Source organism: Argentina silus (genome assembly GCF_951799395.1).
Source record: "Argentina silus genome assembly, chromosome: 10".
NCBI lineage: Eukaryota > Metazoa > Chordata > Actinopteri > Argentiniformes > Argentinidae > Argentina > Argentina silus.
Genome location: NC_139664.1, coordinates 19,407,524 through 19,420,911, shown reverse-complemented (window position 1 = coordinate 19,420,911; position 13,388 = coordinate 19,407,524). Strand labels below are relative to the sequence as shown.

At 41.6% G+C, this 13,388-nt stretch overlaps 1 protein-coding gene across 3 annotated transcripts in view; it reads right to left on the bottom strand.

Moving 5' to 3' along the window:
* Positions 1-68: 68 nt before the first annotated feature.
* Positions 69-13,388, bottom strand: part of LOC310811422 (uncharacterized protein) — an 18,222-nt gene continuing 4,902 nt past the window's right edge. For all 3 annotated transcript variants that reach the window (XM_083679570.1, XM_083679571.1, XM_083679572.1), the window contains 25 exons: positions 12,422-12,506; positions 12,008-12,073; positions 11,148-11,338; positions 10,726-10,869; positions 10,478-10,531; positions 10,141-10,194; positions 9,243-9,296; positions 8,615-8,668; positions 8,073-8,126; positions 7,595-7,648; positions 7,092-7,145; positions 6,899-6,952; positions 6,411-6,455; positions 5,875-5,928; positions 5,709-5,762; positions 5,200-5,253; positions 4,359-4,430; positions 4,131-4,166; positions 3,320-3,364; positions 3,154-3,186; positions 2,534-2,680; positions 1,967-2,143; positions 1,734-1,824; positions 1,549-1,626; positions 69-1,310 (listed from right to left, as the gene is read on the bottom strand). In XM_083679570.1, the coding sequence (XP_083535696.1) occupies positions 1,102-1,310; positions 1,549-1,626; positions 1,734-1,824; positions 1,967-2,143; positions 2,534-2,680; positions 3,154-3,186; positions 3,320-3,364; positions 4,131-4,166; positions 4,359-4,430; positions 5,200-5,253; positions 5,709-5,762; positions 5,875-5,928; positions 6,411-6,455; positions 6,899-6,952; positions 7,092-7,145; positions 7,595-7,648; positions 8,073-8,126; positions 8,615-8,668; positions 9,243-9,296; positions 10,141-10,194; positions 10,478-10,531; positions 10,726-10,869; positions 11,148-11,338; positions 12,008-12,073; positions 12,422-12,506 (2,013 nt within the window). In that variant the 3' untranslated portion in view covers positions 69-1,101. The remainder of the gene's footprint in view (positions 1,311-1,548; positions 1,627-1,733; positions 1,825-1,966; positions 2,144-2,533; positions 2,681-3,153; positions 3,187-3,319; positions 3,365-4,130; positions 4,167-4,358; positions 4,431-5,199; positions 5,254-5,708; positions 5,763-5,874; positions 5,929-6,410; positions 6,456-6,898; positions 6,953-7,091; positions 7,146-7,594; positions 7,649-8,072; positions 8,127-8,614; positions 8,669-9,242; positions 9,297-10,140; positions 10,195-10,477; positions 10,532-10,725; positions 10,870-11,147; positions 11,339-12,007; positions 12,074-12,421; positions 12,507-13,388) is intronic.

The following is a 13,388-nucleotide window of genomic DNA, read 5'->3' as shown; positions in this document are numbered from 1 at the left end:
TAATTGAATGGCTTCAACACCATAATCTTCAAGATATACAAATCACGAAATGAACAGGTGACTTAAGTATATTAATTTCTCATTTATATCGCCCATTTCAATACATCAATATATAATGTAATGATAAAGATAAATATTGATTCCTATAACTTTATAATTACAAATGATTTGGTAGGTGAAACTATCAACATATTTAAACTTATTTAAGAGGTTGAATACCACAGCATTAATTTGTGTGATGAAATCTTTCAGGTATTTGCAGCATGTGAGTTTAAAAATGGGTAGCTGGTAATGTAGTAAATGGTCATAGTGTGTCTAATTGGTGAGTATCTGTAAAAGTGTGGGTAAATGTGTTTTCAAGCACTTAATATGGGGAACTCACTGTAAATAAACGCAAAACTCTGATAACCAAAATACACAGTGAAGGTTAGTGACTAAAAAAGTGACGACTCATCTTAGGAAAAAGTAAGACATTTATCTAAAACAGTCTCAGAACACAGTACATGTACGTCAGATACTTTACAAAATTATTTACATATCATTTTTTATTTTCAATGTATCCACAGCCTTGTTGATCTTATTGAAAAAATATGTCAAAACCCAAAAAATGTGATGGATATGTATTTCTACAACTTTGTTCTTTTCTGCCAAATTTCTGTTTCATAATTTGTCAAGCCCTTTGATGTTTGGTCTACCTGTAAGAAAGTGTTCTCTTTGGTCCCACATTTAAGAAATCATGAGATACAGTTTTGCCCTTGCAAAAATAAAAATGTTAATAGTTGAATTTAAGAGTTCACGAGGAGCCTTGTATGGCTCAGATGGAATGCCCTCTTGGTTGGTTTCGTCTTTTTGTGCTGAGTCCAGCCTGTACCACCGAAGTCCTTCAACAACGCTGAGCCCCAAGGAACAGTGCTCGGGCCAATTCCGTTTCAATACAAGTCAATACAGGAATTGAACTGGACATGAAATTCAAATAGACCATATACACAGATTTTTTCCAATTCAAACTCGATGTCAAGTTTAACTCCTGAATTGACTGGCAGGATGACCCCCCAGGCATAGAGCAGCCCTTCTCCCTCTCCTGAAGCTCATTGCTGGGGTTTAGATCTTGGTGCTGCTGAGAGGTCCCTTCACCAGACCCTGCTCCTTGCGTGTCACAGGTGCGTGAATGCTGCAGTCTCGTGCCTCGCACACGCCAGGAACTCCGGCATTACCAGCCATACCTTGCTGGCCCACAGAGCCAGGGAACCCTCGGGGCCCTCTGGGGCCCTCCATACCATTCTTTGGCTCTGCTGGGTGGCCTGGCAACCCTGTGGAAAGAATATATGAATGCAATTGGAACAACGTCAAGTGTGAAACCATTGTCATCGACCATCTTCCTTCTTGAAAAAGGTTAAAACTTCAAGAGGCTTCCTGACAAAATGAGTCAATGAGGTTAATCTGAAAGTAAAGTAATGTAATGTCTTTTCTAGGTACTTGTAATTCTAAAGGAGATCTTTGAGTTCATTGTCAGGATAAAGTCATCCTGTCAACTGAGATGGCACCCACCTCTGAGGCCTTGGTGTCCATCGTGTCCTGGGAGACCTTTGCCAGCGTCGCCCCTCGTTCCTTTAAGGCCTTTGGTACCTGTGGAGAAAAACACAGATAACTCATGGGGAATTCTTAGGCCTACCTTGTGTTGAGTACTAACAGTACCTCTACAGACTCTCTGGTAGGGGCTGTACATTACATACCTCTCACTCCCTCTGCCCCCTTCTGCCCTTCCACTCCTCTATCTCCTTGGATGCCACTAGCTCCTTTGGCACCAGCTTTGCCTCCTTTACCCTATGAAAGAGAAAGAAAAATGGAGAGAAGGAATGAAAAATTGAGATAACCATTCAATTCAATCTTTGTTTCGGCCATTGACCTGACCAAATATATTGTGTTAGAAGGACAGACAGTTGGTTCTCGACGCTGTGTGACTCACAGGTTTGCCTGACCCTCCTGTTGGTCCCCTGGCTCCTGGCGGTCCGATGAGTGTGCGGTTGTTGATGGGGCAGCCCTGAGAACACTTGGCCCGGATGGATGCGGCATACTGGGAGATCTGAGCGGTCACCACTCCTCTGCACAGCTGCAGCACCTGCTCATCTGTCAGCCCAGGGCCCTGGAGTTGACGGATCAGTTGATGAATCAATCAGTCATTCAGTCAATCAATCAATCAATCAGTCAAGCAACCTGCTAAACAGTCAGTAAGTCAGTATGATTGTCAGTCAGCCCAGGGGCCTACCAGAATGCCACAAGTGAGGCAATAAATCAACCCACTTAACAGTCAATCTGTCAGTAAATCATTACATTATTCAATCTGTCAACCAACACATCAGAAAAGGTTTATCTCAAGAATGAAATTGAAACATCTCAGATTCCCTCCATTGCTGTCTTTTCACTGAACAGTGCATATTGGAAGCTTTGGCTTTTGAAAAAACGTTGTGTGAATTGTGAAATGAGGGGGGAGATCCTTCCTCCAGAGGCGCTGGGCATGACTCCTGATACGCACAGGGGCACCTGGCACTCCTTTGGGTCCGGCGCCACCTTTGATGCCCAGGTCACCGCCTGGACCTGACACTCCTCTGGAACCTGGAATGCCGGGGGGCCCGACACGTCCTAAGATGCCGTCCGAGCCGATGGTACCCCTCTCTCCATGCTGTCACCAGTCAGAGGAGGGATGAGAAGATGGAGGGACAGAGAGAGAGAGACAGAGAGAGAGAGAGAGAGAGAGAGAGATGAGGCAACAGAAAGTAGGAGAGGAAGGGAGGACCTCTTTCAGTCACTAAGTCAACGCTGTCATTGAAACATAATACTGTGTTCAATGTTAACTTCTTACTAATCATGACATTAAGTGTGTTATCAATTCGAAGGGATAAAAAAGGGACAAAAGCTTAACTAGAACTCATACACCCAATTCTATTTTCATGTGACTTATTATTAGCTAAACAGCTGAGTTAGTAACCCTAACCCTAACAGTAATAAAGGACAATATGTATTTCCTTTGATCATTAATCAAACTGATGTGTGCAGTAGTTCCTGCTAGGAACAACCTATGTCGTCACTGTCGTGGGTTTTTTTACGTCAAGTGAAAGACAAAAATAGAATATACTTAGACTGGAGTAAACAAACCTGTCCTTTGTCGCCGTGAGCACCAAAACTTCCCTGTCAGAAAAGGAAGAGAAACATTGAATATATCACTGACAATGAAAAAAAGTCCCACCACATGGAAAAAAATGGAAAGCAGAAGTGGAACTATATATTAGTATCGAGAGTGAGGTCATTGACACATGATTACCTTTTCTCCGTTCATTCCCTTCACCCCCTTTCTCCCAGAACCACCCTGTGGAAGGAAAACGGCACATGTGATGAGGAAGTCATGACAATCACGGGACTGCTTCACGCAGCTTGTGAGTCACATAATAGAACATGACCAAAACAACGTGACGTAGCACACCTCATTGTGTGAATTGGTTACAATTAATTAACTTATGACTGAAAAGTTATCGGAACGTGTAGTGCTTATTTGGTTCATTGTCAGTCTTGCTTCTTACAGCTTTGCGTTTATTTGAAAGCAGTCCACGGATTTGAGGTAGGCTGGAAGGTTACTGTAGCTTGTAGTGCTTATTTGATTCATTTCCAAGGATTTGACAATATTGTTTGAAAACAGTCAATTGGCCAAAAGGTGCGGTCTGTGGTGCGCTCTCCTCTTTGCACCTTATTTAGAAATTTTAATGATAACAACATATCACTTTAGGTGCACCATCATAAAATGAAACAGCATCACCTCAAAACCCCTAAACAATCTCTATGGCAAGATGCATCATCCATCCAAGTTTCATCAGAATTGGGCCAGTGGTGTTGGAAATAAAGTGTGTGACATCCAAACGGACAGAGACCGATCCATAGTCCCCTCCCCGATTTCATCATGAGGCATCATGAGGATGAAATGAACAGCTGGTGTGTGTTTCTCCTCTTCTCACACTCCTTTTGTATTGTACGTGTGTCTATGCTTGAGTGTTAGATGAGAATGAGTAACTGAATATTTGAGTATACATACTGAATATCTGATATCATCAAATATCGGAAAATCATAAATCCAAGGTTACCGTTTCACCATCGAGTCCTGTCTCCCCTTTAGCCCCCTAGAAAGAGAGCATTGTCAACAATTACATCATTGCACAATAATGTCATACACGTATGATGGCTCCCTTAGTGATAATAATTAATGTTTCTGTAGTGACTTAATTAGAAATGAGAGCTATATTTATGTAGAGCGATGAATCTGTAATGATTATTGTGGTAATGACAATGTTTGGGTGATGCTGTGTACGCACAAGCTGGCCTTGCAGGCCTTTGGGTCCTGGTTTTCCTGGTATGCCCCCATCTCCTCTCTCTCCCTGAGGCCCCTATGATATATGAAACACACAGATAATCAACTGCAAACACACACAGACACACATATACTGTATATACAGTATACACAAATATACACATACATGTAAATCATTCATTGGTGTCAATAAAAAACAACATTTTATATGATCTACATTGACTTAATACAGTACAAAATGTTGACACAGAGCATACTTTCATAGCACATTACGGTAAACTAAAACAAAGATATACATATGAGAGGTATGATTCCCACGTGATATCAACAGTTTTATCATTACAATATGTTTTCGACTATGCTGGCAAAGACACTGATCACTATCACTTTACTATAAAGGAGAGTAAAGTGTGAACACTATACACTACAAAGATGAATTCTTCCTAGAGTTGTTACCAGACATTTGATTGTTACAGAAAGATGTTATAATTTTTTTTCAACATATATTTCTTACTTGAAGCTTGACTTTCTGTGTTTTATTCTGCCACTAAGACCTTGCCTTTCAGGGATTTCCCCTTCCTTGTTTTAAATGTCTCCTTCCCTGTTTTGAATGTCATTTTGAGTAATGCTTGACTCACCAAAGTCTGTCCACCCACACGAAACCACACATGCATGGCATTTAAATGTGATCAATAACACCACTGAGGGGAATGTACAGTAAAAAAGGAAAAGGGAAGTGATCCAGTCTGCAAACTACAGTAGTGTAGTCTGTCGTTTGTTGTGTACACTAAACACATTGGTTGACCTTATAACGCTTCATAGTGCGGTTATAATGTGTTACTTACCCCAGCTCCTACTCTCCCGATAGGCCCCCTCACACCACGATCGCCTCTCATTCCCTAGGAGAGAGGATTGGCCAGTAATGAACAAGTATTTCATCATAATACATTTGATAATTAAAATGTTCTCCATTGATACTATATGGTCTCAAAATATCATCAGTTTGCACACAGCCTCATAGATATCCTAATTCCAAGATTAGATTTACTTCTCATGATCAAAACGCATAACCATGAGACTATTCCAGAATGTACATCTAAGATTGCTATGAGAACCTCTATCTATGAGGTTTTAGTGCACAAAGTAATGATATTTTTGGGATGTCATCAATGGGAGGCTGACAAACTCAGCTTTAAAATGCGAGCTGGACATAAGTGAATTGTTTGTTTATGTTTGTTTACTAGTTTAAGAGCTTGTTTACTCACATCAATATTTTGACAACAAAAGAAAAACTGCACACAAAGGGCAAAGCAGATCAATCATACATCAATCATGCAATTCTCCATCACTTTACCTTGACTCCAAACGCTCCAGGAATGCCGATCACCCCAGGAACTCCCAGAGGACCCTGGGAAATAAATAGTGGTGAGTCTGTTTGTCAGGGGGAATCTTAATGACTCAACATGATTTATGAATTTCTAATTCATAACCAACTTTATTGTCACAGAGTTACTACTCACATCCTCTCCAGGCTCCCCATCACTGCCTGGAATGCCCCCTGGGCCTGGGTCACCCTGAGTGAGAGGAGGGGAAGGATGGAGAGAGAGGGAGAGAGAGAGAGAGAGAGAGAGAGAGAGAGAGAGAGAGAGAGAGAGAGAGAGAGAGAGAGAGAGAGAGAGAGAGAGAGAGAGAAAGGAAGAGGGGGGAGGTAGAGATGGAGAGAAGAGAGGATAAGCAGGTTGGAGTTAAGAGACCAATGTAGTTATTATCACTATTAAAGGTATCTACCATGTGTAACAGATGCTATCAAAATGACCAAAGAGTAGAGTTGAACAGCCCAATGACTCATTTCAACCTACTGTACTTGACATATCTTAATCACATTGAAAAAGAAAGGGTACTACTCAATAAACAGGGGCCAATCCATTTGGCCAATCTAACAACCAGAGAAAAACAGCTCATACAACGAGCGGTGGTGGTTTTCACAAAAAGTACCCAGGTTGCTCCACATACTGTAGCAGCCTCAACATACAGTAACTTTTGAGTGAGTTCCTACCTTAGGACCAAACTTTCCTCTGCCTCCTGTTTCTCCAGGATAACCCTGTGAAAAACAGAAAAAGTAAAGTATAGTTTTCAATAATAGGTTTGGTTGATGGTCTCCACCTGTGCAGGGGACAGATCAATGGATAGACACCAGGGGAAGCTGGTGAAGGTAAAAATCAAAGGACGAGCTGATTGTAATGCATGGAATGGAATGAACTCGCCTCCACCAGCCTCCCCTGATAGACAGCTTTATGGCAGAATTAGACAGATGGATGGAGAGAGGGGTAGACAGATTTAAAAATGGACAAGAAGAGAGGGTTAGATGGAGGATGTGTATGGCATGTATGGACAGATGCAAAGGGGGAAAGAGGCAGGTCACAGAAGCAAGAGGACAGCAAAAATGGGACGAAGGATGAAGAAATTGAGGGTGGTTTAGACAAATGCCACAAATGATGGATGGAAAAAAGGATGGATTGAGAGAAAGATGGAGGTATATCTTACGTTGTAGCCCTGCTCCCCATGGTCCCCTGAGAACCCAGGTGCCCCAATCTGACCCTAGGGAGATAAAGTGGAGAAAGGAGATATTATAAGCAAGGAAATAACGACTGATGAAACATTTGTGTTGTGTATTATTTCGCCAACTGTGGTTCAACCTTGATCACAAAGGGAGGTAGGTCATGAATGAAAAGCCTACCTTCTCCCCTTCTGCTCCCTCAAGGCCCAGTTTCCCCTCTTTTCCAGTTGATCCCTGTAGAGAAAGGTTGGGAAATGGTTGGGAAAAGGTTAGAAAAAGATTGGAAACAGTTCAACTCTTGATATTCACCAAGATGGTCTAGAATGACTTGTCCTTGGTAATCCATCATCAATTAATTTGATATAGTAACCTACATAACCTAGTCATCATAGACCAGGGTCACCAATGGTAACATCCATGTGAGGCTTTCACATTCTAAAGTCTGCTTAACATAATATAACTATGGCCTTTATGACATTGACTGTATGTGAGCTTCATAACCTATACTTTGCTTGACATAAGACCATAACCCTATTTCTAAAGACCTGCTTTCTATAGGGCTGTACTGCTTTCAATACCCTACACAGGTCAGAACGTCTGCTCTGCTTGATGCTGTATGCTGTGAGGAGCTGAATATGGAGTGATGAGTCATGTGGACAGTGTGTGGTGGCAATCATGTTTACCTTGATACCTTCAGTTCCATCAGGTCCTGGGGGTCCCGCCTTACCGGCCCGACCCTAAGAGAACACAAACAACCAAAGATGAGTAGGGCCTGATGGAAATCTGTGGAGAGAGTGAATTCCCAGAATTCCCATCCATCCCTACTTTGAGTTTGGATTCAAATTGTATTCAAATCGAACCAAATAGTGCTGTAATATTGCCCAAAAAAAACTAAAACGGATTTAGTTGTACTAATACAACAGGCAGATAAGAGTTAATAAAATTTCCTCATCTGACCCTATAACTGAGCAAGGAAACGTGATATAGAGGAGGTTATAGGTCATATAGGATATTCAGGGACATAGAATATACTAAGGGTTAGAGAGGATACTAAGGGTCATACAGTATGATTCTAGCTTTGAGAACCATTCACACAGACCGAAGAGCACCAGTGGGCATCATTCGTGAGGCATCAATCAAATGGACACAGTCAATACTCACACTCTCCCCTGGCAGGCCCACTCCTCCGCGTGGTCCCTCCATACCGATGTCACCCTGGTGATGAAAAGGAACACGAGAGGAACATGGAACACCATAAGCCATGAAAGAATCTTCCTCCAGGAACAATTTGTGAATTTGTGGACAGAGTTGTTGTGACTGTGTTTGTGTAGGGCATTTCTTTTTGTTCTTTTATTCTGAATTATTATTCTTTTATATATTCTTTATACTTTATTGAGACAGATAAGGAATAAGGAACAAGGCAATGTTAGCAATGTTCTTATAAGTATCCCAAATCAAATAATGTGGTCTTAGTGCATAAGTGTGCAGTGGTTCTTTATCTACAGGTCAAACTTTAGGAGGTGTTTCGCATTGGGGAATTCTGTGTATTCTTTGGTGTCATACTATTTCTTTGTTTTGTCATAATGGTTCATTGTGGTGTGTCACAGATTTTTTTTTAGAGGGGATTATGTGCAGAGTACCATTTTTTTTCATCGCTTTTCTCTAGTGAGACTGATTTAGTATGGTGTCCTGTTGGTCTTTACCTTCAGTCCTGGCACCCCAGTCTCACCAGGATCCCCAGGAATCCCAGGCACACCCTGTTGGAGAGAAAAAAAAAAGGGAAAATGTGAGGGAATAAAATAGACTGGCCCTACCAAGAAACAACTCCGTAGCCCATACTTCCTAGCTGTAAAGCTACATCACCTCAAGCCTTTACAACCATGACCTATGACCCTGTTAGAATATGAGGCGTTCATTTGGTACTGTAGTTCTACCATCATATTCATATAGCTCACTCTGCCTCTCATCTCAACTACAGTTGCATTCTCAATATCCACATTGTTTTTTAGTACAGATCGCCATCTAGTGGTCATCATACTGTAACTGATACAGACCAGAGCAGATCAGCCATTTAGATCAGACCAGAGGAGATTAGCCATCTCTTTGTCCACTATTTTGTGGTATGTATATTCCGCATAGTGTACATTGTACAATTGTATTCTATATCATATTTAATTTCATTAAACAATTTTTCATTTACTGTATTCAATTGAACTATATTATATTGTATTGCATATTGTACATTGTGCAGTTGTAATGTCATTCAAGAAAGAGAAAAGAGAAATCAGAGATGTATTAGATCCAGGACTCCTCATGAAGCCTCCCACTAACCATCGATCCAGAGAAACCAGAGTTGCCTTCCTCCCCATCAGGCCCTGAGTCACCCTGCAGATGGAAAAGGTCAAAGGTCAAAACATCTGTTGGGGTCAAGTTCAATATGTTTTGTCATGAGATTGTCATGAGTATTGCGTAATGCATTAGATTGTGCAACCTGTATGTGGTGTGTGAAAATGCTGCTGTGTGTGCCAGGTCTCGTGTGCATCTCACAAGACTAGCTTGTTGTTGAAAAACTGTCCCATTGCGACATGTGTAGACAGAACTCAATGGGAAAAAATCACAGCTGATCACAGTTTTGTGTTCATAATGCCTTTTTAATGAGTGGATGGTGTCGGCATGGTTGGTAGGATGGTTGGTTGGGAATATGGCAGGGGCATGACAGGAGACCACATGTATGTACAGGTGCTATCCATAAGGCAATAAACCCATCAGTACACCCTCATCCATCCTCTCACATGTCCTCCATGAGGAGTACCACCAAAGTACTAGGGGCCCCAACGGCATTGTGCTTTTTACTATGTTTTTACCTTGTTGGAGCATCTGAGGCAAAACAAATGTCTTTGCAAGCAGACAATTAAGTACAATCTAATCATATCTAATCATCCTGCCTCCGGTATGGTGTATGATATCCCACACGGTACCAGGGCCAAGGATATACCATCCCATCACATGCTGATGAGCTGTCCCCTGTAGGAGAGCAACCACCCCCAGGGCTAACAGTTTCTTACACCCTGATACATCTGAACTGGTGGACTATACAAGTGTATATTATATATCAGCAGCCAAACTCTTCAGAAAGGACATGTGTTGTGTTGTGACGATCTGAGCCACTTGTCAGGATGTGTGTTACCTTGGGTGGTTGTGGAAACGTTTTTCAACACCATTTCCTCACCTCAGGACCAGTGTCTCCTCCTCTTCCTCGAACCCCTTTGAATCCTTTGTACCCCTGGAGACATCATGGCGCAACACTTATCTTAGCATTTAGCAACACAGAAGGGTATCCCTCCTCAAACTCTACAGAATTCCATTGATTCTACTAGATTTAGTTTCACTGATGCTGATCATTGGTTTGGCATCTAACAAATCCCTAAATTTGGAAATTCATTGTAACAAGTGGATATGGATAGATGGACAATAAGTCATCAATAACATCTAAAAATTACAGAGCAACTTAGAAAAAGTACAATATTTTAGTAATATTTTGTATTTAGTAAGTAATTCACACTCACCTCCCTTCCTTGAACCCCTGGGAAGCCTTGTTTCCCTTGAAGTCCTCTACCTCCCTAGATGGACAGGACAGACAGGAAATCAATTCAGTCAGTCAGTCAGTCAGTGAGTCAGTCAGAGGTAGTCAGAGAGAGACAAACAGACAGATGAGCAGACAGACAAAATGTAAAGTATAGCTACTCAACCAAATTGATGTATAAACTAGAATGAAAGTGGTACGATGTTCTATTGATGGTAATGGAGGGTCTACCTTGGGCCCAGCGAACCCAGCGAACCCTGGCTCTCCTGGCTCACAGTCACACTCTGTGGGCCCCTCCTCCCCGAGAGTAGCGTCGCCACCAGGGGCTGGGAGAGACTCCTCATAGTAGGACTCCTCAGGGTACTCATATGGCACCTGCAATAAGAGGATACAAATAATATAATACAAATAATATAATCAGTGCTGCATTAGCTAAGCCGTCCTTTAGGGCAATTATATAATCAAAAATAAAGCGGTTGGATGGCAGAGATGAGTCTAGGTATAATTTATTTCATTGGAATAAAATTGGAATTGGTCAGCACAGATCACATAATATGACATTGATATCACATGACACACATTAACATGACATGGTGGGCATTACCAAACACAAAACTACTTCACCAGGAAATCCCAGCACTCATTCCCTTTACCTGTGTGGTCATGGTGGTCACCTCCTTGGCGTAGTCGTAGGACTCTGTGGTGGTGGTGTAGGGGTAGGAGTCCTCCGTGATCATGGTCACCCGGGTGGGGGCGGGCGCGGGCGCGTAGGGCACGTAGGAATCGTAACCCGATTCTGGCTGCTGCTCGTCATAGCTGTGGGTGGGCTCTGGGGGGTACTCCACTGTCAGGGGGGATAGGGTGTGGGAGGGAGGGAGGGGGTCATGACAGAGTTGGAGAGAGGAGTCTTTTTCTGCACACTAATTGGGTTAATTTGTCAGAGATGAGATAAACTGTAATGGGAGTAGCTGCGGTTTGTATTCATATGGTAGATTTCCATTCCTGGCAGGCACTTACGGTGCAATCTGTAAGATTTCCTGCTGCTCATTGGTAAGTAAAATGTAGGATAAATACCCAATTTGTTTTTGAAGAACATGTCTTATAAAGGCCTTATCATAACCCAAGATCTAAGCACCTAATAATCCATTGTTTGTTTTTAGTTTTTTTTATCATTTGAGGATTTGTGGAAAAAAAAGATTGATAGCTTCAAAATATATTTGAAATATTAATGCTGATTTCCTGGAATGTCCATAGGTTATGTGGATGATTACATTAATTAAGTCAACTTGTATACTATACAATACCTTTTATCCATTACACCAAGTGGAGAGTTAATTGGCTTGGTCAAAGTGGATCTGATTTGTTTAATTAGGTTCAGTTTAGTGCTTACATATTAGGCTAGGTGACATCTGAGGCAAAAGGCAAATGTCGCTGACCTTAAATGAAGACGTATATTTCTAAGAGACAAAATTAAAACTAACCACAGTCACAACTGAACCAGAGGGTCAATTACCTGGGTGTGGATATCCTGAATGGTCATAGTTGTCAACCAAGGAGCCCTCATAGGTGTGTTCATCACCTACAATTGATAAGGTTAATCAAATGAATGAAAATGAAAATGTTCATCAAAAATCATTGAGCTTCATTGATGCAAAACGGCTTACATAAGCCTACATAAATTCTCTTTTTACCTTGTTTGTTGTGGTCACAACATAGGTCTATCCCTGTTTTGAGCTTCCTTGTTATACAATGCAATAATGTTAATCAATATATGGGCTAGTAGGTAAAGTAATTATATTTTACCTTGTTCATTGTGGTCACGAGTTTCATTTATACATTTGAAATCAATTAACAGCGGGACACTTTAATGAAAATATGTCATTTAATACAGTAACGGCAACGCAGCGGGGTTTCCCCTACCGCTCACCTGAGTGGTAACCGGAGTACTCGTCCTGCGCGTGGGAGGGGAGTGCGCACAGAAGAAGCACGAGCAGCCGCGAGGCAACGGACGCCTGTGGAAAAGGCGGGAAACAAGACAAGAAAAAATAGCAGTCTTATAGGTCCGCCTATAAGCCTACCTCTGTACTATAAAAGAGGACCATACTTGAAGACGTCCCTTTCATACCTGGGCTCATGAACTAGGAAGAGAAGCCTAAGTAAAAGGGGAACATTTTTTTGAATCTGCCATCTGAACACAGTCTCAACAAATCTTGATGGATTCCCTCTTTTTGAGGGAATCCATCAAAAATGGATTCCCTCAAACACATTGCTTTGCACTCTTGGAATGTCTGAACTGTGCAGTAATAGGTAGGCTTATTTAGCCTACATGAATAATATTTTGTCTGGCGATTTTGAAATTGCATGCTTCAGAGCATGGCTTGCTTTAACCAACTTATCAATGGTATAACAAGCTTCACAGAAAACAAGTAGCTACATTATGTATTTTGATAAAATAGGAATTCTTGCAGTGGGATGTTCAAATGAAAACATGCAGGTTGTGAGCCATTTTGTTGTACCAATTAGAACCGTTATTTGTAACCTAAGCCTTCATTGGGTCGCAAGGTGGTCTATTCCATTGAAAAAAACTAAAAAAGCTTTACAGGAAACTTAAAGAGCTTAGAATATCAGAGGTTTCTACAAGCAGGGGTAAAACTCTAAACAATGTGTCTTAGTGTAATGTGAATTTGGCAAGGCGACACAACCACTGCTACTGAAAACCAAATAATTGCCACAATTTCTTGAACCAAACAGTCAAAGGGTAAGCATCCTATTTCTAGCCCAGTGAGAAAATGGGTTGATAAAGTGAAGTCACATCCTTTGTCTCTAGTGCATGGCCCAGTGACATCACATGACAAAATTGGGTGGAGATTCTGCTGACATGGTTAAATCCGGAC